Source organism: Petromyzon marinus, chromosome 25 (assembly GCF_048934315.1).
Source record: "Petromyzon marinus isolate PM22_M1 ecotype Great Lakes invasive population chromosome 25, UKy_Petmar_22M1.pri1.0, whole genome shotgun sequence".
In the NCBI taxonomy this organism is placed as follows: Eukaryota; Metazoa; Chordata; class Hyperoartia; order Petromyzontiformes; family Petromyzontidae; genus Petromyzon; species Petromyzon marinus.
The window spans coordinates 9,034,581-9,062,312 of record NC_133691.1 but is presented as its reverse complement, the minus strand read 5'-3'; the positions used below and the strand labels follow the sequence as shown (position 1 = coordinate 9,062,312).

Below are 27,732 nucleotides of genomic sequence, written 5' to 3'. Positions count from 1 at the left end.
GGGCACACCGCGAGAATGATCCGGTCTGGCCCGACCCCCCGCCGTCCCGTGCTATATAACGCGCTCTGCGCATCAACCCGGAGTTCATCAAGAGTCAGTAGTCGGCAAACTCCTCCCTCCAGCAAAGTGCGCGCGTCCGCCACGACTCCACCACCATGGCCAGCGACATCTCCTTGGATCCGGTGTGCCAGACGGGCGGGGAGCCGCAGGGCCGCTTCCGAATCAGCCGCCTCACTTCGTGCGAGGAGGCGGCCGCAGCAGACGCGGACTCGCCCTCGTACGAGAGCACCCAGCAGCAGCAGCTGTACGGCACGCAGTCGAGCTCCACCTCGTCCATGCGCACGTTCGGCCACAACACCCTGGACGCGGTGCCGCGCCTCGACTACTACTGCAACACGCATGTGGCAGGGGCAACGCGAAAGCAGCGCCCTTCGCTCGCCGCGCTGCATGGCCTCGAGGGGGTGAGACGCGCGCACACACGCACCCACACACGCGCGCACACACGCGCACACACGCACACACGCACGCAACGCGCATTCTCTATCCAGTCTCTCTCCGTTACTTCTCTCTCTATTTGACTTTGGTGCCGGCCCGGCAGGGCGCGGTCCTTGCCAACCCAACTCATCGCGTGCCGTGCCGACCTCGCGTTAATTTTGTCTCGGGGGCTCCGAGCGTGTGCGTCTCTCTGGCGGTCTCTCTGTGTGTGTGTGCGTCTCTTTTGTCTTTGTAGTTCACTCTCTGTCTCTGTCCGTCGCTGTGTCGAAGCCCCCAGGGCAATCCTTGACTCAGTGGGAGGTCGCTAACTATCCTCTGCCTTCACCAGCCAAGATGCAATCAGCTGTTAAGAGAGGGGTTGTTAGAAACCCGTGGAGTGTCTGTAAGTGGATCGCCCTTTATTGATCTTCATGTTCTAGTTACGGTCCAGTGTTCTGAACTATTATTCGTAATTCGTTCATTTTGGGTGAGATAATCGTGTAGGTGTATTGTAATTCGGTTTCGTAGAACCCTCCACCACCCGACAGACATTCAATTAATGCCGCAACGTGGGCCGACGTGCCGCTCGATTTGGTTTACGAGCAGACGGAGAGCTGAAAAGCGAGCAGCGATTTGACGATCTTATACGAACGACGTTTTTGGCTAGAGATTACAAAAGAAAAATTGTCAAAACTCTGCTCGCTTGTCAACACTTCTCCTCCGTCTTCTTTGGTTCTTTCGGTAAAGTCACGTAGAATGAGAATAAAATAATAAATTGATAAAATAAAATAACACAATAATATTCTCACGACGTTTCGGCCACAACACAAGCGCTTTCCTCCAGACAGTCTCGTCCCTTCACCTGATGAAGGCCGCTTGTGTTGTGGCCGAAACGTCGTGAGACTATTATTGTGTTATTTTATTTTATCAATTTATGAATCCTTGAAGTCACGAAAGCTTTAAATCGAAACTCCTCCGGTTTGCGGAAAAAAAAAACCCAAATCACTTGGGGATCTTTGTGCTTCGCTTGACGGCTTGAGACATTTGTGGAAGGCGCCTTACAAATAAATGTAAATTATTGTTGTTATTATTATTGTTATTGATTCGATTTGATCGGCTCTGTCGGGTGGTGCAGGGTTATAGCGAACGTGGGCATTATGTCTACACGCTCTAACCCCAAGAGAAAATAACCATGAGCCATGATATGCATTGGTCGTGACGGCCTGCGTTTTAAATTACTGAACGATTGCTTGCCGGGCGGTGTAAGAATTACATTTATTTTCTCTTACGTGGAAACATAATCGTGCGCCTATCGAACCACTCGGCGGGTCGACGCACTCCAACGCAAGTGCGATCGCAGCCCCTTCAAGCCTCCAGCGCGAGGAACAGCCCCTTGCGTCGAGACGCCGCGAGCAGCCGAGAGCGACGCATCGGAGGAGTCGTCGCCGGATGAAGATCGCCTCGGTGGCGCTCGCTGCGTCCACTACCCTCGAGATGGGGGAGGGGGGGCGCGGTGTGGTGGGGGGCGCGGTGTGGTGGGGGGGGGGGCGCGGTGTGGTGGGCACCGATCGTCCGCGCCTGCTCCGCTTGCTCCCAGTCACCCCGTGGCGGCCGTGCAGCTCGACACCTCCGGTGGAGGTGCCAGGTCGCGGCGTGGTCGATTCGCCCTCCCGCAGCCCGCAGTGAGACGCGCGCGTCCGCTACGCTACGCACGCGCGCTCTGTGGTGCCGAGTGCACAGAGACCAGAGCAGTGGCCGCACATGCAGTTATCTTGAGCAGGTGGCTTTCGCGTGTTGTTTTTTTTTACACGCGCGACGCTGCGCATTTCTCCGTGTTTGCTGTTTGTTGTTGTCACGGCATCCGCTTTTGTGGCGTGCGCTGATGCCGCTGTTGCGATGCGCGCTCTCGTCGTGCGCGTGCGAATTAGAGAGCCGCCGCTTTTGCCGCTCACAGCTGAGAGGGAGAGCAAAACTACACCGACTTTATTTCTCTCTCTCTCTCTCGAGCTCCTGAGCAGACTGCTGTCATCATCACGCACGTGTAGAACAACAGAAGCTCGCAACGGTCGTGTGCTGGCTGGGTAGCTCTGCCGCGTTGTTTTCGGGTCGCACCCCGCGAGTCGTTCGGTAGCATGTCCGACGTTTCGCTCCGCGTGCCACCGAGAGCCTCTCCCAAATCCGTTCCCGAAGAAGCTCAATTCGATTGCTCGGGAGAAGCTCCATGCAGCACATTCGAGTACCGTAGTGATAACAAGTACTGTATTGTTAACAAGTACTGTAATGATAACACATACTGTAGTGATAACACATACTGTGGTGATAACACAGACTGTAGTGATAACAAGTCGTTTTTTTCCCCGCAGAAGTTTGAACGATTTGCTCTAGAAAAAAGTCAACGTCACCCAGCAGCACCTTTTTGAAGTTTGTGAAGGGTAATTGCCCGAAACGTCTCCGATATATATTTTCTTTTAAGGCTGCAGAATTATTGACAAATGATGTTGAGTGTTGTTGTTGTTGCTTGCGCACGACCGCCAAAGAAGCAGCAGCAGCAGTATCCAAATAATAAGTTTACATTTGAATGTTTGGTTTCAAGGTGGGAGAGCGGTGGCGCAGTGGTTAGCGCACTGCTCTAACGATGCAATAATCCACAAGCACCGCCTGCATACCAGATGATTTCACCATCGTGTGTCCGTCCCCCGCGTGTCCGTGTCCCGCGTGTCCGTGCCGCAGCTGGGGGTCAACTTCGGAAGGGGCGACTTCGAGAATGCGGAGCCGACGCCGGAGGAAGAGGCGGCGGCGGAGATCGAGGTGAAGGCGAACCTCAAGAAGATGAAGGAGTACAAACCCGTGCGCTTCGGATGGGTCAAGGGGGTCATGGTGAGTCGCCTCCTCGCAGCAACAAGCGCTGGGGAAGGGGTGGGTGGGGTGGTGGCGGGTTAGCGGGGCTCCGTTGTATATACGCGGCGGTTCACAAACAGTGTCCCCTCCGGGGAGCGGCGGCAGCAGCAGCAGCAGCCTCTGCCAGCGAGTGGTCGACCACGCAACAAACCCGGGCAGGTGGTGACCCAACGGACTCTGCTCTGTGTGTATGTGCGTGTGCGTTCCCAATGCAGTAATTTTTCGGTGTCATTTTCGAATGAGCCCTTTACCGACCACGCTTTGCATCCCACAGATCCGGTGCATGCTCAATATCTGGGGTGTGATTCTCTACCTGCGCCTTCCATGGATCACGGGCCAGGCAGGCATCGGTGAGACTTCTGTCGCACGAGTTTTAAGTTGCTCGCGTTATCATGAAATAGGGCCATGTGCTCCGTCCGCCCACCCACCCCACCTCTCTGTCTCTCATTTTCCGACCGTAACCTCCTAACCAAACACTCTCTTGTAGTTTTAGTGCACGTGGTATTCGCACCGCATTCATCATAGCGCAAGGCGCTATGTTTCACGGACGGGTATAGACCGCAGGAGTATCTCAGCAGGGGACGATGTTGGCTATGCGTACTCCCGACTGAACAAATGCAGGGAAATGTTTGCACTTTGGCCCATGACGCCGGCACGCAATGGGCCTAGGCCCCCGGGTTCTTTAACGTCCACCGCTGCAGACGGCGCGGAGTTATTGCGGTGAGACACGCCGGCAGTGACAGCCAGGGCGGCCTGCCGGAATCTAGTCGCTAAACCTCTGCAATTCCATACCGTGTCGACCCATACGGTTTACCCCGTATTCTTGTGTAATGGGAAATTGAGTTTTGTTTTGTCTATTTATTTGTCGTTTCTCCGTTGTGATGGCACTTTGTAGGATTAACTTTGAGATTTATAAGGGAACGGGGTGACCAATAAGGTCTGAATTGGTCTGTAATAAGATAAGGGGTTGACAGGTGTGCAATATCTCCTTCTAAGTAAGCATCATTCACGAGGCTCGACACCCAGCGCGCCAACTCGCTCCGCGTTCCTCTTTGTCTCCCTCCAACCTGTAACTCGTTCCACTGCAAAGGGCCCTCGGGAGTGCAGTGGACACGAACGTGCGGACGGACGAGCGGGCGATTCGTTTACAAAATCTGCGATTTGCTGCGTCACTCGCTGCCAGCCAAAAACGCTGTCTGCGCAGTGTTGATATTGTGACTATTCCTGTGTGTGCATAGTCGAGTCTGTATGCAAATGATGTGAGCGTTTCGGCTTTACTCGGCTTGACTGATGACACCACGGCGACGTGGTTCAGTAAACGGAGGAGAGCCGCCTGTCGATGAACCTCCCTCCTTGGCCCAACAGGACTGACGTGGGTCATCATCATCATGTCCGTGGTGGTCACCAGCATCACCGGCCTCTCCATCTCCGCCATCTCCACCAATGGAAAGGTCAAGTCCGGTAAGTTGCCGTGCGGACCGCAGGTGACCCCCACGCTCCCTTTGGGGAGGGGGGAGGGGTCACGAGGGGAGGGGGGAGGGGGGAGGGGCCAGGAGCCAGGGGTCACCACGCTCGCCCCCGGCGGTCAAGTGCATGGCGGGATTCGGCTGGGAGCTCCCTAGCGACACCTGTGGTGGTTCCGCTCGCTCTGTCAGTGTCATCTACCACAGTGGCTAGGAGATGTTAACTTCCTCGCCCGGTATACAGGAGGTCGTGGGTTCGATCCCGACCCTAGCTCCTGCTGTATATTTGGAGTTTGCATGTGTCTCTCTTCCCGTGGTAGCGTGGATTTTTCTCCGGAACCTCCAGTTTTTCTCTCCACATTTAGAATCAACGTGCGTTTAGAGTATTTGGTTGCTACTATCAATTTCCACACAATGATAATCTACTTCGTTGAGCTATCATTTGTGACCAGGTCGCTATATAGCTCAGTGAGCCTTACACGGTAAAATAAAAGATAGTTTTTTTAAGTTTAGTTTTATCTTGTGAATTGGAAATCTCATTCTCGAAACCCACAGTGCCACAAGGGGCCAGCGACAAACAGCACCGCCGAAGTTGTGAAGAGATGTGGCTGCGACGCGTTTCTTGAGCTGCGCGAGGTTATTATTTTTGTTTTGTTGTTGTAAGAGCTTGGGGGGGCGGGGGGGTAAGCGAGACGATGAGGGGAGAGGGAATTTCAAAGTGGAGCTGAGCGAATCAGTGGAATGAAAACCGGTGGCGAGGGGCGGGTGGTGAGTGTGGGGGGGTCAGGGGAACGCCCCTTGGGGGCACTGCGGGCGTGTTACCGCGTTCATAGAACACCGATCCCCGGCAGGGTTTGTGATGTTTGTGTGTATATACATACATCGCACGATAATGTGTGGGTCCCATTCGGCGGCGCTCACCTCCTCGCGACCCTTTGCCTCGTCGCCCAGGTGGAACGTACTTCCTCATCTCGCGCAGCCTGGGCCCCGAGCTGGGCGGCTCCATCGGCCTCATCTTCGCCTTCGCCAACGCGGTGGCGGTGGCCATGCACACCGTGGGCTTTGCGGAGACCGTGCGCGACCTCATGCTCGTGAGTGCCCTCCACCAACCCCTCCCCCCCCGCTCCATCGCCGCCACGCGTCCCACCACTCCCCTCCGATGCGCGTGACGCCCCAACTGCGCACTTCGTACACATCTCGGTGGCTATCAGATGTTAACTCTCGCACCTGGGATACAGGAGGTCGTGGGTTCGATCCTGGCCCTGCTTTACATTTGGAGTAACGTGGATTTTCCTCCGGGTCCTCCGGTTTTTCCCCATTTAGAATCAACATCGCGCGTTTAGAGTATTTGGCTGCTATAAATATCCACACGATGAATACGCCACTGCGTTGAGCTATCATTTTTGGCCTGGTTAGCTCTTGAAAAAGAGCTATATAGCTCAGTGGGGCCTTAGCTTGTGAAATAAAAAGTACAGTTTAATTTGTTCAAGCGTTTTGACAGATCCCTGGGGCCCATCCTCACTTATTGATTTCTCCCCCCCCCCCCCCCACTGCCGACCCCCCCCACCCCGCTCCCCGCTGGGTTGCAGGAAAACAGTGTGATTATCGTGGACTTCGTCAACGACATCCGCATCATCGGCATCATCACGGTCGTCCTCCTCCTGGGCATCTCGCTGGCCGGCATGGAGTGGGAGGCCAAGGTTAGCGACACCCTCGGCTCGGGAGACGGAACGCGGAGGTCGCCGGCCCTCACGAAAGGGGAGCTCGGCCCCCGAGTGGGCCGCAGAACCCAGCTCCTGGTTACGCCGGGAGACTGCGGATGGAATCTCCGGGGAAACGTCGAGAATTAAAAATTGACGCTCATCAGCATTGCGGCTTTTGCTGAATGTGTGTACGTATGTTGAGCTTTCTGTCGCACCGTACATAGCTAACCGTGCTAAATGAGAGGTGCGGGGGAAAGGACAACAAACTAAACTACAAAAATCAGTTCTAAAGAAATGAGTTTTTCAATTTAGATTATTTAAAAGTGCACAGCTCCAGTGGCTTCCTAATATCGGAAGGAAGAGCGTTCCAGACGGCCGCAGAAGCGCACCCGAAAGCGCCGCGCGATGCGGTGACCGTCTTTGTTCGATGGCCATCCAAAAGCTGCTGCGAGGATGACCGGTGCTCGTGTCAATAACCAAATCGATTTGTAGATTTAGCCACACAACAGCTTTATTTTTTTTGGCTCTGTCGTCGGGTGGTGGAGGGTTATCATCAACAATTGACATTACACCTCAAACATAACCCTAATATCTAGCCCAATGCCTAATGTTGGTCAAGAAAATCTTCGCATAGCACGAGGCCCCGTGTAGACGCTGCCCTCTGTGGGCGAGGAGAGAACCTCGAGCGATCTCCTGACTCTGCGCTGCGTGCAGGCCCAGGTCGTCTTCTTTTTCGTCATCATGGTGTCGTTCGTCAACTACATCGTGGGCACCATCATCCCGGCCACCGAGGAGAAGCAGTCCAAGGGCTTCTTCAGCTACCGCTGTGAGAGCCCCGCGGCGGGTGCCAGCACAGCCCCCGCCTCCCTGCCTCCCGCCCCCCTCCCTCCCCCCCTCCCTACCACCTCCCCTCCCTCCCTCCCCCCCTCCCTCCCTGCCTCCCTGCCTTCCTGCCTTCCTCCTGCCTCCCTACCTCACTCTCTCCCCCCCTCCCTCCCTGCCTCCCTCCCTGCCTCCCTCCCCTCCTCCCTCCCTGCCTCCCTGCCTCCTTCCCGCCTCCCTCCCTGTCTTCCTCCCGCCTCCCTCCCCCCCTCCCTCCCTGCCTCCCTCCCCCCCTCCCTCCCTGCCACTCTGCCTCCCTCCACGTAGCCGAGCGGGACGTTGGCTGAGGTCGATCAGTCTCTGTAGATGTGCTATGCAACAGGGCCGTCGCCCGAAATGTCACCTGTTGTGTGTTTTGCCTTTGAGGTTCCACGTGTTGGGTTTTCGTTTCTAAACTGACGCATGGGCGCGCCGTAACGTGATCACCGTGCCCGCCCGTTCTACCTTCAACAAGATTTGTTTTTTGTTCCGCCCTGCAGCGGACATTTTTGCCACGAACTTTGTGCCGGCATTCCGCGGCACCAACAACAATTTCTTTGGGATGTTCTCCATCTTCTTCCCATCGGCGACCGGCATCCTGGCCGGAGCGAACATCTCCGGGGATCTCAAGGTAGAATAGCCCGTGCCCTCCGACTTCTCTCCGCGTGAATCGAGGGCACGCAACTTAACTCCTCCCATTCCGCCGCCGTGGCAATGTTGCCCACGCTCTGCCATACCGCGTTAGCTCTCCCCCGCCACGCACCCCGCTGTGCAGCCAACCGCACCGTTCTTCCACCTGCCACTCGGAGATGGGCTGCGTATCACCATCGTCGTCGATCATGATCAAATCCACTGCTGGATGAAGGACGCCGCAGGCAGTTGCCACCTCTCGCCGCTCTGCGATGGAACAATCCGTCCGGAGCCTGTGCGTGCGCTGATTTAGTCGCTCCATCTCTTTCCCAGATCCGTTACCTCAGCTTCCCACGCCACTGCTTCGCTATCCCACAATTCTCTCTGCTTCCTTCATGTCGCATTCGGTCATATGGAGCAAATGTTTGACATCATCAAGTTAAGAAGCGTGGCGTGTGTACGTCGTGACGTGTCGTCCGTGCAGAACCCGGCGGTGGCGATTCCCAAGGGAACCATGATGGCCATTTTTTGGACCACCGTCTCCTACATAATCATCTCGGCAACAATCGGTGAGCAATGCACCACCCGTGGGTTCTGTGAGTTGCGTGACATTTCTCCGTTTGGCATTTTTCCTCTTCAGCGGCAGCGATCGGCAATGGGTGACAGTGATGTATTCGTACTGCCGCCGCTGTTACAGAGTTGGGTCGCCCCGATTCTCCGTACCCTGGGGACGGCTCTGCGTGCATCCATGAGTAAGCTTGTATCATGTGTAAGCTTGTGCCATGTGTAAGCTTGTGCCATGTGTAAGCTTGTGCCATGAGTAAGCTTGTGCCATGAGTAAGCTTGTGCCATGAGTAAGCTTGTGCCATGAGTAAGCTTGTGTCATGTGTAAGCTTGTGCCATGTGTAAGCTTGTGCCATGTGTAAGCTTGTGCCATGAGTAAGCTTGTGCCATGAGTAAGCTTGTGCCATGAGTAAGCTTGTGCCATCTGTAAGCTTGTGCCATGTGTAAGCTTGTGCCATGTGTAGGCTTGTGTCGTGAGTAAGCTTGTGTCATGTGTAAGCTTGTGTCATGTGTAAGCTTGTGTCATGTGTAAGCTTGTGTCGTGAGTAAGCTTGTGTCATGTGTAAGCTTGTGTCATGTGTAAGCTTGTGCCATGTGTAAGCTTGTGTCATGTGTAAGCTTGTGTCGTGAGTACGCTTGTGTCATGTGTAAGCTTGTGTCATTTGTAAGCTTGTGCCATGTGTAAGCTTGTCATGTGTAAGCTTGTGACATGTGTAAGCTTGTGTCATGAGTAAACTTGTGCCATGAGTAAGCTTGTGCCATGTGTAAGCTTGTGTCATGAGTAAACTTGTGCCATGTGTAAGCTTGTGCCATGTGTAAGCTTGTCATGTGTAAGCTTGTGTCATGTGTAAGCTTGTGTCATGAGTAAGCTTGTGCCATGTGTAAGCTTGTGTCATGAGTAAACTTGTGTCATGAGTAAACTTGTGCCATGAGTAAGCTTGTGTCATGAGTAAACTTGTGCCATGAGTAAGCCTGTGCTTCACGTGGAGAGTGTACGACGGCTCTACTGAACGCGAGCTCAGCGGTAGCGCCGCCGTTCGCCGACGAGGCCCCGTGTCGCGCTCCGCACTAATCCCGCTCCCTCCCCGTGCCGCCCGTGCCGTGCAGGCGCGTGCGTGCTGCGCGATGCCTCCGGCGACATGAACGACACGCTCGCCGTGCTGGGCGTGGGGGGGGAGTGCACGGGCCTCGACTGCAAGTACGGCTGGAACTTCTCGGCCTGCACGGCCACCGAGACCTGCACCTACGGCCTCTACAACCACTACCAGGTGCGTGCCGCGGTCTCCGAGCTCGCTTCGCCCGGGCTCCTCTCGTGGTGCACTAATCGCTGCGCCACCGCTCCATCTCTTATCTTGTTTCATCTTCCCACGAAGTGGCTGAACACTGCACGGTGTCCCTAACCCCGTGTGTGACCGCGTGTGGTGTGTGGCGCCATCACCTGCGCAGGCCATGAGCCTGGTGTCCGGCTTCGCCCCGCTCATCACGGCCGGGATCTTCGGCGCCACGCTCTCCTCCGCCCTCGCTTGCCTCGTCAGCGCTCCCAAGGTCTTCCAGGTGGGATTACGCCTTATAACAAAAATAGCGTCGCAGCAACATTGCAACGACTGCACAATGCGAACGATTGCGCGAATACCAAGTGAGATGTTGTGGTTGTCACCATTCCCTGCCGTGCAGTGCCTGTGCAGGGACCAGCTGTACCCAGGCATCAGCTTCTTTGGCCGTGGCTTCGGCAAAAACGACGAGCCCATCCCGGGCTACGTCCTCACCTTCTTCATCGCGGCCGGGTTCATCCTTATTGGTGAGTGATTGCGACCGCACGGCACCAGAGAGACCCAAGGGGGAACGGAGCGCCAATCCCCCCAGGCCACCGATACTTCTTTTTCCACGGCACACCCCCCAAGCAGTGCCGGGGCCACGCCGTGCCAACCCGGCCCAGCGGCTTACCACTGCCGAAGCCAAGCCGCGCCGTTGGCGCCGCAAGCAACGATCCGATTCATTGGCCCCGCCCCTGGCCCTGCTTGGCCCCCAAACCAGATTCGAAGTCTTGTGAGGCCGCGGCAAATGGCCAGTTGCTCGCGGAGTTATTCGCCCACACCTCCGATGGGCAGGGTTGGCCACGTACGGTGCGAAAGAAGTTCAACGTACACACGTACGTACGTACATACGTCCAGAGCGGAACGTGGGACCGGAGTGCCGTGTGATCCCCACCGGGATGACACGGATACGCGACCCTCACTTCTCGCGTGTGCCACTCGCCCCCGTAAACGATTCAAGAGCGGTAAAACAATCAAAGGGTAAAAAAAAAACCGCACAATTGCACAATTGGCCACAGCGGCCGGTGGACAATGCCGCACGCCGTGGCAGCCGATGGACTTTGACGGAGGGGCCTCTTGAGAAGCCTTGAGGGAGAGATGAACGGTGCCGCGTGGCACGCTGGGGTCCCCGCCTCTCCGCGGGTTCCCACGGTCACCCCCACGCCGGGTTCGTGTTCCATGGGGGGGGGGGGGGGGGGTGAGCCACTCTCGTCAGCACTTGCTGACTGTGAAACTTTTATTTGTCTTACGATTATGAACTTGCACTGTTAGGGGGACTGTGTTGTAATCGCTGTGAATGGTTCGGGGCCTCCGCCGGCCGGGCCACGCGCCGTCATCGTCCTCGTAGTCGGTTGGCGGCTTATCGCGTCGAGAGACCGGTCCCTCCCAGAGAAACGTGGAATTTCCACATTATTGGCTGAGGGCTACCAACAGGGATGAGTGCCGCCCCGTGCTTCTTTGAGCGTAGAGATGTTTTGACTTCAGTTCAGACTTTTCTTTGCAATTTTTTTGATTCTATAAAATTGTCCATGAATAATAATATATTTTTCTTCACTCTCCGAGAGACAACGGCTAGTAAATAGGTGCGGAAAACCACCATCAAGCCCACAATTGCCCAAGCTCTGTAGTCCTATATGTGGACCTTTGGTCAACTCGATAATGCGTGTGAGGGGGTTAGCACTCAATCTTGTACAGATGGAAATTAACTCTCTTGCTGTACTGCCGTACCTCGACGCCCACGGGTAGAAAGTTTCACAGATTTGCGCGCTTGATCCACCGAGCTTCGACTTCACGGGCTTGCAGTGGAGGCACCAGCGGCTAAACGAATAGGAAGCTGTGACGTGGCGAGGATCAGGGCCCTCGTTACGATGCTTCTGCATGCGTCGGTCGAGATGACGAGGCTGCTCCGTGACGGTAACTCTCGGATGTGCGCCGGCGTGACGTGTGTGCCTCCATAGCTGAGCTGAACACCATTGCGCCCATCATCTCCAACTTCTACCTGGCCTCCTACGCGCTCATCAACTTCTCCTGCTTCCACGCCTCCATCACCAACTCCCCAGGTGACCACCGCACCCCCGGCACTGCCACCGACGCCACCGCTTACATTTGCGAACGAGTGAGGGGTCGGTGCGGTATTTACGCAGCACAGCACGGGAACAATGGGGGTCACGTTTCTTAACCCCCCCCCACCACCACCTCTGTCCATGCAACGGTGTACACGGGTAACACCGCAGCTAATTGATAGGCAGGCCGCGTGTTCGAGAGTAAAGTGTGGGTATCCATCGCTCTTCCAACACGTCATGGCCAGCGTGGAGTAGTCGGTCAAAATCACCGTCTCGAGGGCCTCTCCGAGGGCTCCCGCCAGCAGTGCCGCGAGCGAGCAGCTGCAGGGCTGCGCCTTTGCGTGCCGCCAGCAGCGCCGCGCGGCCGGTCGTCGCGTCCCACAGCTCCCGTGTCTGACCGCGTGCAGGGTGGCGCCCGTCCTTCCGCTTCTACAACAAGTGGGTGGCGCTGTTCGGCGCCGTCATCTCGGTGGTGATCATGTTCCTGCTTACCTGGTGGGCGGCGCTCATCGTGGTGGGCATCGTCGTCTTCCTCCTCGCCTACGTCACCTACAAGAAGCCAGGTGACGGTGCCCGCCGCACGCCGCCCCGCGCCGGCGGCGACGGCTGTCGGCGCCGGCGGCCGTCGCCGATCAGTTTTCAAGGGCGGCGCGAACACTTCTACTGCAACACGCTTGTTTGCACGCTTTACCACAAGCATGATGTGCGGTCAATGCAGAGTTGACGATGCCTCGCAATCGGTGTCCACTTGGTGTTTGAACATCTTAACACCTCCTGTAGTATCAACGGAAAGGGTTAAAGCCTTTTTTTTATTATTAATCCCTCCTCCATCCTTCACAGCTCACTTCACACGCCTCTCCATCACTGTTCGGTGTCACGTGATGCTCTACGAATCTGAGCCACTGTGTCATCTCCACCACTGGGAGGCACTTTCAATCCCAGGATCCGTCTCCACCAAATCCCACGTCGTCCATCAGAACCCCTACTCCACCGTAACTTGTCCTCCGCTACCAGAATCCACCTTCTCCATTCGCTCTGCCGCCTCGTCCGCGCGGGCACCTGCGTCCGGCATCTTCCTTTCGGAACTTGTCCCGATTCCCACGTGTGCGTGTGCTTGACACGCTCCTCGCCGCGTCGGCCGCGCATCTCCTCCCCCTCGCAGACGTCAACTGGGGCTCCTCGGTGCAGGCGAGCTCCTACAACATGGCGCTGGGCTACGTCGTGAGCCTCAACGCCGTGGAGGACCACATCAAGAACTTCCGGTAGGTCGCTCACCCTCCTCGCTCCTCCTTCACCCAACCGTACCTGCTCGGCCTCCTCAGTATTCAATATCTATCTCATTACCTCCCTCAGTCCCTACATAGTGCCTACCTCAGCACCTACCTCGGTTACCTAACTCAGTATTTACTGCATTAGGAACACTCTCTCGAGTGCGTTCCCCGTGGGCGTACACTGCATGATGCTCTTCCTAACAGCACGAGCACTCTCTCTGCTGGGAGTTAGCGCCGCCCTGCGAGTCTCCGACTCTGCCTCACCTCCGCGAAGCATCTTCACTCGCGGCTCGTTGCGCCGTCACCTCCGTAGCCTCCCACGCCCCTCACTCTCTCTTGATGCACATGCCCCCCCCCACATGCCCCCCCCCCCACTGTCGTTGTGCGGCGTCGCGGGGTGCGCGTTGACCGCCGCTGTGTGCTCTCCGCGTCAGACCCCAGTGCCTCGTCCTCACCGGGCCCCCCAACTGCCGGCCGGCCCTCGTGGACTTCGTGTCGACGTTCACCAAGAACCAGAGTCTCATGATCTGCACCAACGTCCTGGTGGTGAGCGACTCGCCCTGCCCCTCCCCCCACCTTCCTCCCCCAAACCACCGCCCCCCACTGGGACCCTGCACACATCCACCCGCAGGCCCTGCTGTTATCCTGGCCTGGGTGTACCCACGTGCAGTGATTCCTCGTTGAACGTGCCAGATGCGTTCCTGAAAAGCGGCGCGTTAAGCAAAAATTATTTCCGCGTAAGAGACAATTGATGTAAATGGTGGGCGTTACAAGATGCGATTTATTGATATTTACCAGAGGATATATACATAGTACATTGTCACTAAATTAACGTTAAAGTCACGTAGAAGGGAAACAATAAAATAATAAAAATATAAAACAATAAAATTCGCACGACGTTTCGACTGCAACACAAGCAATCATCATCAGGTGTGAAAACCACAGCAAGAAAATTTGAAAAAAGTGGCGTCTTTTTTTAACGTTAGCACCACGGAGAGCGATTTGGCAGTTATTCAGATGAACGAGTCCATCTATGTTCAGAAAAGAGGAGGGGGGAGACGAAAATAATGTATGCGGTCTGAAAGCCACCATAAGCGTGAACAATCAATTAAGATCCGAAATAGTTTATCAAATCCTTCCAATGATTGCTAAGCCAGAATCCATATTCTCAGTTGAAATTGTCTCTGTGTTTGTATATGTGGATAGCCTGATGAACGAATCTCTCATGGTAGCCAGATGTGAGCCAGAAAGTATGTCCCTGATCTTGAATAAACACAAGATCCATGTACAATTAAACACATTACATAAAATCCGTGATCTGGTTCCGTCTGTAAAAGATGTGATTCCGGACATAGAGTACCCTGGCGTCTACAAACTAAGTTGCCTCTGTGGTAGTAGATACATTGGAGAAACCAAACGACAAGTCTCGGACCGCATTCGTGAACACAAAGCAGACCTAAAACACGGTAGGACCAACACCTCGGTCGTGGCAGCTCACTGTTATAATACAGTAGGCTCACATGACATTGACTTCTCCAAGACAGAGGTTCTTTGCAAGCCATCTGGCTACCATGAGAGATTCGTTCATGAGGCTATCCACATATACAAACACAGAGACAATTTCAACCGAGAAGATGGATTTTGGCTTAACAATCATTGGAAGGATTTGATAAACCATTTCGGGTCTTAATTGATTGTTCACGCTTACGGTGGCTTTCAGACCGCACCCATTATTTTCGTCTCCCCCCTCCTCTTCTCCGAACATAGATGGACTCGTCCACCTGAATAACTGCCAAATCGCTCTCCGTGGTGCTAACGTTAAAACCGCCACTTTTTTCAAATTTTCTTGCTGTGGTTTCCACACCTGATGATGATTGCTTGTATTGCGTCGAAAAGTCGTGAGAATTGTATTGTTTTATATTTTTATTATATTATTGGTTCCCTTCTACGTGACTTTACCGAAAGAACCAAGAATATGAATCCCTGCAGTCACGAAAGCTTTAAATCAAAATTTAAATTAACGTTATTTTTGTATCTTTTGAATCAGAGGATGATGAACACATGATAGTGCCCTATTTAAAACCCTTGCAAGTTGCGTCTACATTATGGGTAGTAGGGTTAGGGTTTATATCGTGATGCCAGTTGCTGAACAAAGCACATTCACAAAGTTCTACACTGTCGGCCACGTCTTTGTCTAATGGGACGGACGTGAATGTTGGCCGCCACGTGTCAGCGCCACTCGCGCCGCGCGTGCGGCAGCTCCCTCTGCGAAGCAGCGGCCGTCTGCATGCACTGTCAGCTGCTAACTTTACTCTGCGCGCTGCCTGCGAGCGACAGGGGTCGCGCAAGGACAAGCTGCCGGAGCTGAACGCGCCGGGCCACGTCGCATGGCTCAACAAGCGCAAAGTGAAGACGTTCTACCGGCCCGTGGTGGCCGACGACGTGCGCTCCGGAGTCCACATCCTCATGCAGGTTCGACGCATGCACGTGGTGGCGCTCCGGACCCACGCGGCGATGCGCCGGGCGCATGCGGCAATGCGCCACAGTACTCGGGGACGTACTTCTTGGATCGTGTCCTGTAGATGCTTGGCAAATTTTCAAGCGAGACGTCATATCTAATTGATACATTCGGTCGTTTTAATTTGCCGTTGAGCTGAAAGAATATGAATTGATTAGTTAGATGCTCGAGCACGTGGCGATTATGTTCGTCTTTCGTCACGAATTTGATTGGCGCTCGCTTGAAACTGCGGCAGGCACCTTCAGGACAGGAGGCAGGATGTCAGGATAAAGTTCCGGATTTTGACACAAGGGGTGGGTGGCCAACACCGCGCCCGGCCACCTTTGTCTCCCTAGTGGTGATGTTTACACATCACACTAGGCTGACTCGACACACACACACGTTCACACCGCACACCCACACTGGTGTCACCATGTGGCCTCTGCTGCTGCTCCTGCGTGCAGGGTAGCGGCCTGGGCAAGATGCGGCCAAACGTCCTCTTCATGGGCTTCAAGAAGAACTGGCAGGTGGACCACCCTCGCAACATGGACAACTACGTCAACATCATGCAGTAGGTCGCCCACCCAGAGGCCACGGGGTCGTCACGCGCTCCCATGAGCCACGGGACAGCGTGTTAGAGACTTTATTCGTTGAACCAGTTGAGGACTCCAGAGGCGAGGATGTGGACAGTGAGCCGGGAACAAAACACTGGACAAAGTCGAGAGTTGATTTCCTGCTCGATTGAGCAATGAGGCACTGCTGCTTGTCTTCTGTTTAGAGCCCGTATTCAGCCAGAGGTGGAAATTCCTCATTTCCATGGCATGGGCGACTCTCTCCATAGGAAAACCACTGTTGAATTCCCTGTAAAGTGGTACTTATTTGATTGACCCTAGAGGTATGATTGGCTGAGTCAACCCCACCGACCAGGATCTGAACCCACATACCTTTACGATTTGCCAATCACTCGCTCTGCCACTGAGCCACCCGGCCAGGGCTGCCCCCAGTGCTGTCGTCCAGCAATGCTGTGGTGAACGTGCTTGAGATGTGAGCATCGCTGTGGTGCCTGCGCGTGTTTTTGTGTTTACAGCGACGCGCTGGAGTTCAGCTTTGGCCTCTGCGTGCTGCGGATGAAGGAGGGGTTGGACATCTCCCGCATCAAGCGAGCCCACGGTGAGGACACGAGCACGGCCGTGCATGCCCGCACTCGCCTGTGTACTCTACACCACCATGATATTTTTTTTAGCCGTGGTGCAATAATGTAAGAGGACGCCAAGAGGCGATCCCTGATTAATTATTTATTTACATCGTCGCCTGCGGCAAGCGGACCAACCTAACGGTTCGAATCGGATGCTGTGAGGTTCCCATTGGCTGGGGGGGGGGGTCACTTGTGCCGGGACGAGATCCCGATTGGCCACGAGGAACAGCCACTCACGATCCTTCGTCCGTTCCACCAGCGAGCTTGGGGTTGGCTGGGGGGGTTCAAAAGAAAGGCGCGGGAGTTTTTGGAGGGCTTCACGGCTGGGATAAGGTTCGGGAGAGAGGCGTCTGGAGCGCAAACAACGCACAGGATAGGAGTACTCCAGGAGTGGCCGGGTGACTACCACTGCAGTTGTCTTACGAAGAGAATGGCCCTCACCGTGAGAATGTGGAATGTCCAGCAGTGATGTAAATTAATGTTTTCTCTTTGCTTGCTTGGGCAGAGAGGCACTCTGATTCTCAGTTATAGTTTGTACCTTATGTCTATAATAAAGTAAAAACAAATCAACACAGGGGTGGAGTGGTGGAGGCTGGGGGACGGTGGAGGGGATGAACAGAGTGATGGATTTGAGGCCGAGGAATCTCGATTTGACGGCTTTTGCTTCGTCGCGAGAGCCGAGCGAGACCCCTGTTGTGTGATGTCACGACAGTGAACCACGCATTTGACGATGGCGAGGTCAAGGTGCAAATGGAGAGTACAAACGGAAACTCCATCACGAACGGTGAGTACGCCGAGCGGTTCTACTCTACAACACATTCACTGTGTTGCTTTCAAATGTCAGTTTTTTATTAGCATTTTTAATATTTTCTTTAACATTTTTACGTGAATGGCACTTCATTGTTTTAGCTTATTTTGATGAGCTAAAAAACGATTGTACTTTCCTTTCTTTCATGCAAAATAAAGCAGCGATTCTATGTTCGAAATACAGTTTTTTTTTTCTGGCTGGCTGGCCGGACGTCACGTCGAGAGGGAGGAAGGGAGGGGAGGGAGGGACTGATGGACGGTCACGACCAAAGGACTTCAATTGTGCATCACGCTCAGCCACCAATGAATTAAAATTTAGTTTCCAGTTTGTCAAATTTCAGATGTAATAGTTCATCTTTGCAATTAGCGATACAGCCCGTCAGAGACTAGTCTCTGCTCTAGCAATGTGTCATTTCCATGATGGGGAGAAGCGTTGCTGGGCTTCTGTGCCAGCGGTCTCTCTCCACCCTCCAGGCGTTGTCACGTGGAGGCTTCTCTTGCTGATACGAGCCATGCGCAGATCGAGCAGTGAGCTCTAACGGATTATTAGTTTTATATATATGTTATATATTTACACCGCAAGGCATGCAAATTTCAAATCAAAACACTAAATAATGTATAATGCGCACAGCTGTTGCACGGAAGCGCGGGAAACCGCAAACACTTGAGAAGGCAGCCAGAACCGGTGCCAATAATTGCCAGAGCTCTGTGGTCCTATTTTTGCGATGTTTGGTCAACTCCATGAATGCGATGTTTATGCACGTGGGAGCAAACCGGAGGAGCCGATGAAAACCCACACGTGCGAGGGCGCAACACTCTATCCCCGTACAAGCGTTTAACACGGCTGGAAAAGATCTCGCTCGCTGTACCGCCAACTGTGACTCGGGCCTATCTCAGTCTCACACGAGGTTGTGCGTGTTCCCCCACCGCCGCGCAGGGGACGAAGACTTGGCCATGGAGGCGGAGCAGGCGAGCACCATCTTCCAGAGCAAGCAGGAGAAGAAGACGATTGACGTGTACTGGCTCTTCGATGACGGCGGTGGGTGATTCCGCGCAGCACGAGCACTCGCCGCACAGCGATCGGCCTGCGTCCGCTCAGAGCGTGAGAGCGTAGTTGGAGACACCGATCGTTTTCCTCCCGTTCTCATCTCGTTGCCGAGAGCGATTGACGCAGCAGCAGCGGATGGCTATTAAACGGCGTGCTGACTGCTAGCGGTGTGCGGTGGTGGCGCTTGCCATGTGCTGCGGTGTTCTGCGTTGTGTTGACTGCTTGTGGGTGTGCTGCGGACCACAGGGCTCACCCTCCTCATCCCCTACCTCCTGACTCGCAAGAAGCGCTGGAGAGACTGCAAGGTGCGCGTCTTCGTGGGCGGCCACATCATCCGGCTCGACGAAGAGCGGCGCTCGTACGTTCCCGCACGCACAGAAACAGCAACGAACACACACAACAACAAAGACTGCCAATCACCACTAAGTGGCGGTGACATCACTACGGCGCTTCTGCCACGTGAAGTCTCGAAGGCCACCTGGCAAGTCACGGGACCCAGTAGGTGCCTTGACTGCAGATGCACCACCTGCGCCCTGTAATGTGCTATCGTGCTGCGTTTTATCCGCCCGGCGCTCCGCTCGTCATTGTGAGCGTCGCTCCTCCACCCTCCACTGTTGTGGGAGAACGACCGCCTCCTCGCACACACATGTATACGGTACATACGGTATAACGGCTGTCGTGTGTTCACTGTGCGGTCGTGCAGCATGGTGACTCTGCTGGAGCAGTTCCGCTTGGGATTCAAAGATATCCAAATCCTGCCTGACCTCAACCAGAAGCCAAGGCCCGAACAGTGAGTGGGCACGAGAAACAAATAAACAAACACACACACACACAAGATATATGCAGTTGTTAGTGTACAGCACGTAACATACACTCATTGCAATGGTAAACACGAGGCGTTTGACTTTAAAGCGTAGGTTTTAGCGCCAATGTTACGATTCATAATTTAACACATTTGGGTTTGTCCCCGTGTAATGATCTGACTAAATGTGCGTCGTGAAGACCCCTCACTACCCAACGCAGCCAAACAAACTCAATTGTCACGTGGTGCGCAAGCGTTGAGCGACGCGCCGGTTGCGGTTGGCTTGCTGGTGACAGTAACCGGCGTCGCACTGAACAAGGGGGACACGGGGGAATGGGGACACAGGTGGAACACGAAATCAATGAGTTTGTGCGAGTCACAATCGTTCACACTGCGCCGTGAGCTCGGCGACTTGAGTTCGACTCTGGCGAGGGCTGACATCATGGCGAGCGATATATCTGCTTCACCAATTAGCACTGACCAGCGTGTGGTGAAACAACCTCCATGGCTGACAATGTGTGACTAAGGCCTGTACGATAATGACGATGACGACGTTCGTTCTAATTAAGCGATGCACTGTGGCGTTTGACACAGCATGAAGCGGTTTGAGGACATGGTGGCTCCATATCAGCTCAACGATGGATTCAAGGAGGAGGAGGTCGTGAACGAGATGCGGAAAGATTGCCCCTGGAAGATTTCCGATGCGGAGCTGAAACAGTTCAAGGAGAAGGTAATGGGGCCGCCGTGGGGATTCGGTCACCTGTCACTCTCCATCGTGAGTCACGTGTCACTCTCCATCGTGAGTCACGTGTCACCCTCCATCGTGAGTCACGTGTCACTCCATCGTGAGTCACGTGTCACTCCATCGTGAGTCACGTGTCACCCTCCATCGTGAGTCACGTGTCACCCTCCATCGCGAGTCACGTATCACCCTCCATCGTGAGTCACGTGTCACCCTCCATCGTGAGTCACGTGTCACTCTCGATCGTGAGTCACGTGTCACTCTCGATCGTGAGTCACGTGTCACTCTCCATCGCGAGTCACGTGTCACCCTCCATCGTGAGTCACGTGTCACCTTCCATCGTGAGTCATGTGTCACCCTCCATCGTGAGTCACGTGTCACCCTCCATCGCGAGTCACGTGTCACTCTCCATCGCGAGTCACGTGTCACCCTCCATCGTGAGTCACGTGTCACTCCATCGTGAGTCACGTGTCACCCTCCATCGTGAGTCACGTGTCACCCTCCATCGCGAGTCACGTATCACCCTCCATCGTGAGTCACGTGTCACCCTCCATCGTGAGTCACGTGTCACTCTCGATCGTGAGTCACGTGTCACTCTCGATCGTGAGTCACGTGTCACTCTCCATCGCGAGTCACGTGTCACCCTCCATCGTGAGTCACGTGTCACCCTCCATCGTGAGTCACGTGTCACTCTCGATCGTGAGTCACGTGTCACTCTCGATCGTGAGTCACGTGTCACTCTCCATCGCGAGTCACGTGTCACCCTCCATCGTGAGTCACGTATCACCCTCCATCGTGAGTCACGTGTCACTCTCCATCGTGAGTCACGTGTCACCCTCCATCGTGAGTCACGTGTCACTCCATCGTGAGTCACGTGTCACTCCATCGTGAGTCACGTGTCACCCTCCATCGCGAGTCACGTATCACCCTCCATCGTGAGTCACGTGTCACTCTCCATCGTGAGTCACGTGTCACCCTCCATCGTGAGTCACGTGTCACCCTCCATCGTGAGTCACGTGTCACTCTCGATCGTGAGTCACGTGTCACTCTCCATCGCGAGTCACGTGTCACCCTCCATCGTGAGTCACGTATCACCCTCCATCGTGAGTCACGTGTCACTCTCCATCGTGAGTCACGTGTCACCCTCCATCGTGAGTCACGTGTCACTCCATCGTGAGTCACGTGTCACTCCATCGTGAGTCACGTGTCACCCTCCATCGCGAGTCACGTATCACCCTCCATCGTGAGTCACGTGTCACTCTCCATCGTGAGTCACGTGTCACCCTCCATCGTGAGTCACGTGTCACCCTCCATCGTGAGTCACGTGTCACTCTCGATCGTGAGTCACGTGTCACTCTCCATCGCGAGTCACGTGTCACCCTCCATCGTGAGTCACGTGTCACCTTCCATCGTGAGTCATGTGTTACACTCCATCGTGACTCACCTCTCACCTCTCGCCCTCACTTACATGCCTCCTCATCCCACAGCGCCTTGCGTCGCATCCCATCTCGAACATTCGAAGGGCACCCTCAGTGGCAGTATATCACTCAGTATATCTATTACGCCGTCATTCTGTAGGTCCTCTTTTGCAGATTCCACCGATATTAAAACAGCCGCAAGGCGCGAATCGTACACAGCACGCCGCTCGGCCTCACTTTCCGTCTCTCGTCGCGCTTTGTACGAATCTTCCGATAGTTCCAGGTGCAAATAGCTTCAGGTCACATCGATGGTGATGAGTTCAATCCCGCTGCGTGGTGGTTTACAATGGTTTGATGGTTCACCGATGGCTTTAAAACCGTTACCGCGTCACCACGCTCGGTGTGTTCTGTTCTGCAGCGCTCCTGCTCTGATGTCCATCCGCTGCTTGTTTGCCCTTCATTTCTGCTTGCTTCATTGTCGTGTGGATTTTTTGTTGTTGTCGCCATCGCCGCTGTCGCTGTGGCGAGCCGGGTCACGCTTGCAAAACGGACCCTTTAGAGTTCTCACCACGTGGTCCAAGCGGCTTACTAAAAAAGAAAAGACACAAGAGCAACCTTGTCAGTTACCGTCACCGTTTTAAGCGTGTGTGCGTCCGTGCGTGCTTTCGTGTGTCCAGTTGGAGGGTGTGGGGGGTGGGGGAAGTTGGGGGGGCGGGGGGGGGGGTCCAGGGAAGTGCTCACGAATACTCTCTCTCTCCTCAGACGACGCGCCAGGTGCGGCTGAACGAGATCCTGCTGGACTACTCGCGGGACTCGGCCCTCGTCATCGTGTGAGTGCCTCTGCATGCACGCGCCCACACTCTCCCGTGCGTGCGTTCGTGCGTACTGCGGTCGCTCTGCGTACTCTGCAGAGGAGCAGGCGCGCCGCTGCTGCATTGTGCTTCAAGATCGGTGATTGTTTTACCCTTGAAAGCATTTTTGCATAAAGATTGATTATTTCCCAACCAAGTAGTAATTGAATAGCCGCCAATCTCCCCAAATAATTAACTATGAGCCGTTAACTGAGACCAGTGCTCGTCAGGTGCATGTAGGCTACAGAAGTAATTGTCTGCGATGCACCGCTCACCCAGTACCACTGCGTCAATCATTGATAGCCGCCAGGTCAAGCGCTAGTCCTTACGTGCGCCAAATTGATTTTGTTTTTTTACTCCACGGACAAGATGTGGGCAGTTCGAGAAAAAATAATTCAGGAAGGTCAACGCACGCCAATTTGACAATACGCCCTGGTTTCAGTTCGGTGCCAGATGCCAGAAGGGCGGAGAAGCGAGTGGCATTTGGCCACTCGGTTATCAGCGAGCACCGAGGGCAGGCGGTGAAGCGGCCACTGGCACGAGCAGCGACTCGCGCACACAAAAGCGCTCGCGCGCGTCCGCAGGCGCCGCCAGCAATCACGCCGCCCGCTCGCGCGTGGGGCCCGTGTAAACATGCGCAACGGTCCACGGTCAGTGACCCCGGGGGAGCCCGGGGCGCCCAGCGTCGGAGGAGTTGCGCCCTGGCTGGCTCCGTTCACTCCGCGGGGGATCCCTGCGTGGCTCCCACGCGGGGATGTTACGCCACGTGCTCCAAGGGCAGAGCAGGGGCGCCCAGCAGTCTCCGTTCCAGCTTGCACTCGAACGCACACGCGCACTCGTACGTAGACGCCACCGAACGGTAGCTGCGCTGGCACGTGCCGCCATCATGCACGCACGCGCTAGCTTCGTTCCTGCTCAGCGTCGCGCTTGCGGCTGGCGCGTGTAACGTGTACGGCTCGCTGGCGAATGGCTTTCACAGCCACGCTCGTGAAACGGCGGTGGTACAAAACTTATCTTGTGATATTAAGAGAGCTGTAAGCGACTTTACTGCAACTCACGAAAACATTGGTCTTCTACAGCCGGCGCAGATTCCATGCAGGGGCGGAGCCAGGATTTCAGGCCGGGGTGACATTCAACAAATGTTAATTTCAAGAATGATTTAGAGAGTCAGGCTGTTGAACTAGACGCCATCGGTTGGCGACACGCTCTGGCAATGCAGTTGCACGGAGTCCGCCAGACCGAGTGTCGTACACTTACACACGCAGAATGTCACCCCTGTCACCCCCCCCTGGCTCCGCCCCTGATTCCATGTATTGAATTTGTTTGTTCATGTCTTTAGAATGAACGTCGTTAGGCCGCATAAGTAAGAAGACACTCTATGTTTCACTTAGTCGGCTCATTGCCGCGCACGCACCGTACCCCTCAGTAGCCACTGCTGGCGGCACGACAAAGCAGCTCGTGGCTCATTCCACGCCGTTGTAACTCCCACGCTCAGCGGAAGTCTCCGCAATAATAATAATATGAATGTAACGCGGTATCAGTAATTAACTCGCTTCCACCTTGAGGTGCAGGTGAACCCCTTAACCCAGAACCGGTCAGCGGTCTGCGTTTATTGCGAGCCATTAGGGCCACGCATTACGAGTCTGTAAAGCAGGGTTGCGTAAAATACCCCGTAGTCAAATGTTCCACATGTTTCCGCGCGATGTCGTAACGCGGAATAAGCAGCCGCCTACTCGCGGTAAAACGCAGCCTCGAAGCCCCACAGCGGAGAGAGAGAGAGAGAGAGGGGCTGTCGGAAAGGCAGAATCTCACCGACGCGATGCACGCGTCGTTCTGCCAGGCCCGAGCGGTGTGGAAGCCATGCACGAGCGTGCGAGCGTCACAATGGGAAAACGGCGCACGCGCCTCCTGTGTGCTTCTCAACCTAACGAAGTGGCTGGCTGGTCACTTGTTGTCGAGGATTAACGCCCGCGGCACGAGGGAAAGACCGCAGGCCACCAGCCGCTCAAGGTCATCCCTCCGAGGTCACTAAAATGAGTAGCACTCTGTGGCAAGTTAGCAGCGGGAATGACTCAACTCATTAATGGCAGTGCTATTTTGATTTAAAGCTTTCGTGACTGCAGGGATTCATAGTCTTGGTTCTTTCGGTAAAGTCACCACGTAGAAGGGAAACAATAAAATAATAATAAAAATATATATAAAACAATAAAATTCTCACGACGTTCCGACTGCAACACAAGCAATCATCATCATTAGCAGTGCTATTGATGAGTTTTTTTTGGTGTTGCAATACACAGGGACATACACGGTGTGCCACTGTAGCGAGATGTTAACTACTTCGTCTGTTATTCAGAAGGCGTGGGTCTGTTATGGGCCCTGACACCTGTTAATTGATCGCGTGGTTTTTTCTCCAAGGTACTCCGTTTTTTTCCCTCCACATTTAGAAACGTGCGTTTCGGGCATTTGGCTGCGATACATTTCCACACGACAAGCCACTTCGTTGGGCTATCACTTGCAGCCAGGTCGCTTCTGAAAAAGAGTTATTCAGTCCAGTGGGCCTTGCCTGGTAAAATAAAAAAAAAATAGTTTAGTTTGTAGTTTTATAGTTTGCAGTGGCAGGGTTGTAATGGTTGTCATTTGGTATTTTAGCCAAGATGCCCACGCCCAGGTTATACAGCGGCAGGCATTACGACTCCTGGCTACTGCTGCCCAGAGTCCGACTGTTCGGGATCCAACAGCTAGGCCTCTGCCTTGTTGCCCTCTCCCTGATTGGACCTCACAAAATCGAAGGGATCTCTCTCTCTCTCTGAATGGAACTTTTCACTTCTGATTATTGAGAGAGCAGCACTCAAGCGCTTGCGAATAATGGCCGCCAATTACTCACCCCGCACATCCCTCCCACCGCCCTGAGCAATTCCTTTCTTGCGCACGGCAAATCTGTTCAGGAGCTAAACGCCCAATGTCGAGGTCTGCTGGCCACGACGGGAGGGCCTCGGGAGAGAGCTCGCCCCCTCTCGCTGTCGCTCCCCTGCCGAGGGAGCGCAGTCCGCAGTGGGCTCACGACGTCGTCCGTGGTTTGGGTCGCGCGGCCGCAGTCGTCCCCACTGCGGCCGTCTCCCGCTCAACGTTTACATTGAGCGGGAGACGGCCTCGCGTTGGCCCCCGCCTGTTACAACGAAGACCGACGTCTGGTGTAAAAACTGTACGTCGTTAATTCGGACAACTTGAACGGTGACGATCGCTCGCCCTCGCCTTCGCAGCGCTACGCCCGGGTTAACCGCCGCGCGCGTGCCTCTCCCGACGCGCGGACGCAGGTGCATGCCGTTGCCTCGGAAGGGCGTCTGCCCCAGCGCGCTCTACATGGCCTGGCTGGAGACCATCTCGCAAGACCTGCGCCCGCCCGTGCTGCTCATGCGCGGCAACCAGGAGAACGTGCTCACCCTGTACTGCCAGTGACGGCGACGCCGCGGGGTCCTGGCGCCGCTCGCGAGCGCCGACAGGCCCGGCCGTGTCTCCCGCGTGTGTCCCCCCCACCCCCCCCCCACCCCCCGCGTCGCCCCTCATGTCCCCCCCCAAACGTCTACCTCCCTGCTTGGCATCTCTCCCTCTCCGAGCTGTCCCCTGGCTTAGAGTGTTCCTCTCCCCGTGCATGCCGCGTTCAGGACGTGTAAATAGAATGGAGCTTCTCTCAGGTAGAGTGGAGCCGCGTGACACCAATCGCCGGTGCGACGAAGTGACGCTGCGTGGCCTCCCTGGCCCTGCCGCTTATGAGCCGAGTGAATCTGCGAATCTGTGTGGTGCATGACGGCCGCACAGCCTCCCCCCCCCACCCCCACCGTGATGCAGGCCATGTGCACCGACGGCTCCGTGTGAAGTGAAAAATAGGGCGGAGGTGCAGTCCCCGTGAGATGATGCCACGCTGAGGCCGCAGCTCCGCTCCGCGTGCAACTTTGAAGCGCAAAGCGCCGTTGGGGGATGTTTCTTGTATTTAGGTCGCGAAATAGGAATGCGCAGCCTTTACCAAAGGGAGACTCGGCGCTATCGATGCGGAGATCCGTCACCGGCGCGTGCCTCCAAAAGCCTGCTTGCGACGAGCTCTGCCCGTGTCACCGCGTGCCTCGCTGTTCACGCTCACCGCTCGCGTGGCGCAACTCGCCGCTCACCATGGACCACACGCTCGCCCGAAGGCGCTCGCCGTCAGCTGGCACACTCGACGCCAAGGGCACTCGCAACCCACAACTCGGCACTCACCAGACACTCACTTGACCCCCGTCGCTCGCGTGAAACTCGCCTCTCGCCGTCCACCAGACACGTGCGACGCGAATGAAGAAACGTGCAAGGAGTGGCGCACGACGCGGCGGAACGCCAAGCGTCAGCACGACGCGGCGTGTCGCCGGCTCGCTGCCGTCTCCCCGGGGTCTGTCCGCCCAGCGGCGATGCAGAGCGGCACGACCACGGTGGAGCAGGCGCCCTCGCGGAGGGGGTGCGGGGAGAGGGGGGGGGGAGTTCGCTCGAGTGCACGAGGCGCCTCCCGTCGAACAACCGCAGGGCTGCACGTTGACCTGTTCTTGGTGCACCACACACCGTGAACACGGCGGGGCGAATGCCGATCCGCAGCCTGGCCGATCAAAAACGGGGGCAAGCGCGCGTGTGTGTGTGTGTGCGATTGCGTGTGTGTGTGTGTGCGATTGCGCGCGCGTGTGTGTGTGTGTGCGATTGCGTGTGTGTGTGCGATTGCGTGCGTGTGTGTGCGTGTACGCATGCGATTGCGCGTGTGTGTGCGCATGCGATTGCGCGTGTGTGTGTGTGGTGCACGCTCGCTCGCGAGTGACGCTGCTGCTGCACACTGAGAGACAATCGCGATTGAGCCGCAACTCGCCGTGGGTCGAGGCGAAGAGGCGCACCGAAGCTTCGTGTAAAAGAGCAGACACGGCAGTAATCGTGCTGTGCACTGTACGGGTTTGCATTTGCGGTTCCAGATGTTATTCTCGTTGTATTACGGAGTAGTTTTAGTTTGGTAGTGCTAAATAGGTTACGAACAACCGTATTACGGAATGAAGACTGTAAAGCTAGCCCATGTCTCCCTTCACGCTGTTACTTTGTATATTGTATTAAAGTCGACCCGTAATCCA

General features: G+C 55.3%; 1 protein-coding gene across 1 annotated transcript; it reads left to right on the top strand.

Annotated features, from left to right (window-relative positions):
- The first annotated feature begins 82 nt into the window (after positions 1–82).
- LOC116945752 (solute carrier family 12 member 3-like) lies at positions 83–27,732 on the top strand. The gene is made up of 26 exons (XM_032960268.2): positions 83–461; positions 3,205–3,351; positions 3,647–3,722; positions 4,738–4,833; positions 5,787–5,926; positions 6,425–6,535; positions 7,253–7,364; positions 7,900–8,030; positions 8,514–8,598; positions 9,701–9,861; positions 10,040–10,147; positions 10,268–10,391; positions 11,865–11,966; positions 12,377–12,532; positions 13,132–13,231; positions 13,675–13,786; positions 15,578–15,712; positions 16,202–16,308; positions 16,825–16,907; positions 17,645–17,716; positions 18,677–18,778; positions 19,034–19,145; positions 19,491–19,577; positions 20,184–20,319; positions 22,512–22,579; positions 25,915–27,732. Exons 1-26 carry the CDS (start codon positions 156–158, stop codon positions 26,054–26,056), a joined length of 3,111 nt encoding a protein of 1,036 aa, XP_032816159.1. The 5' UTR covers positions 83–155; the 3' UTR covers positions 26,057–27,732.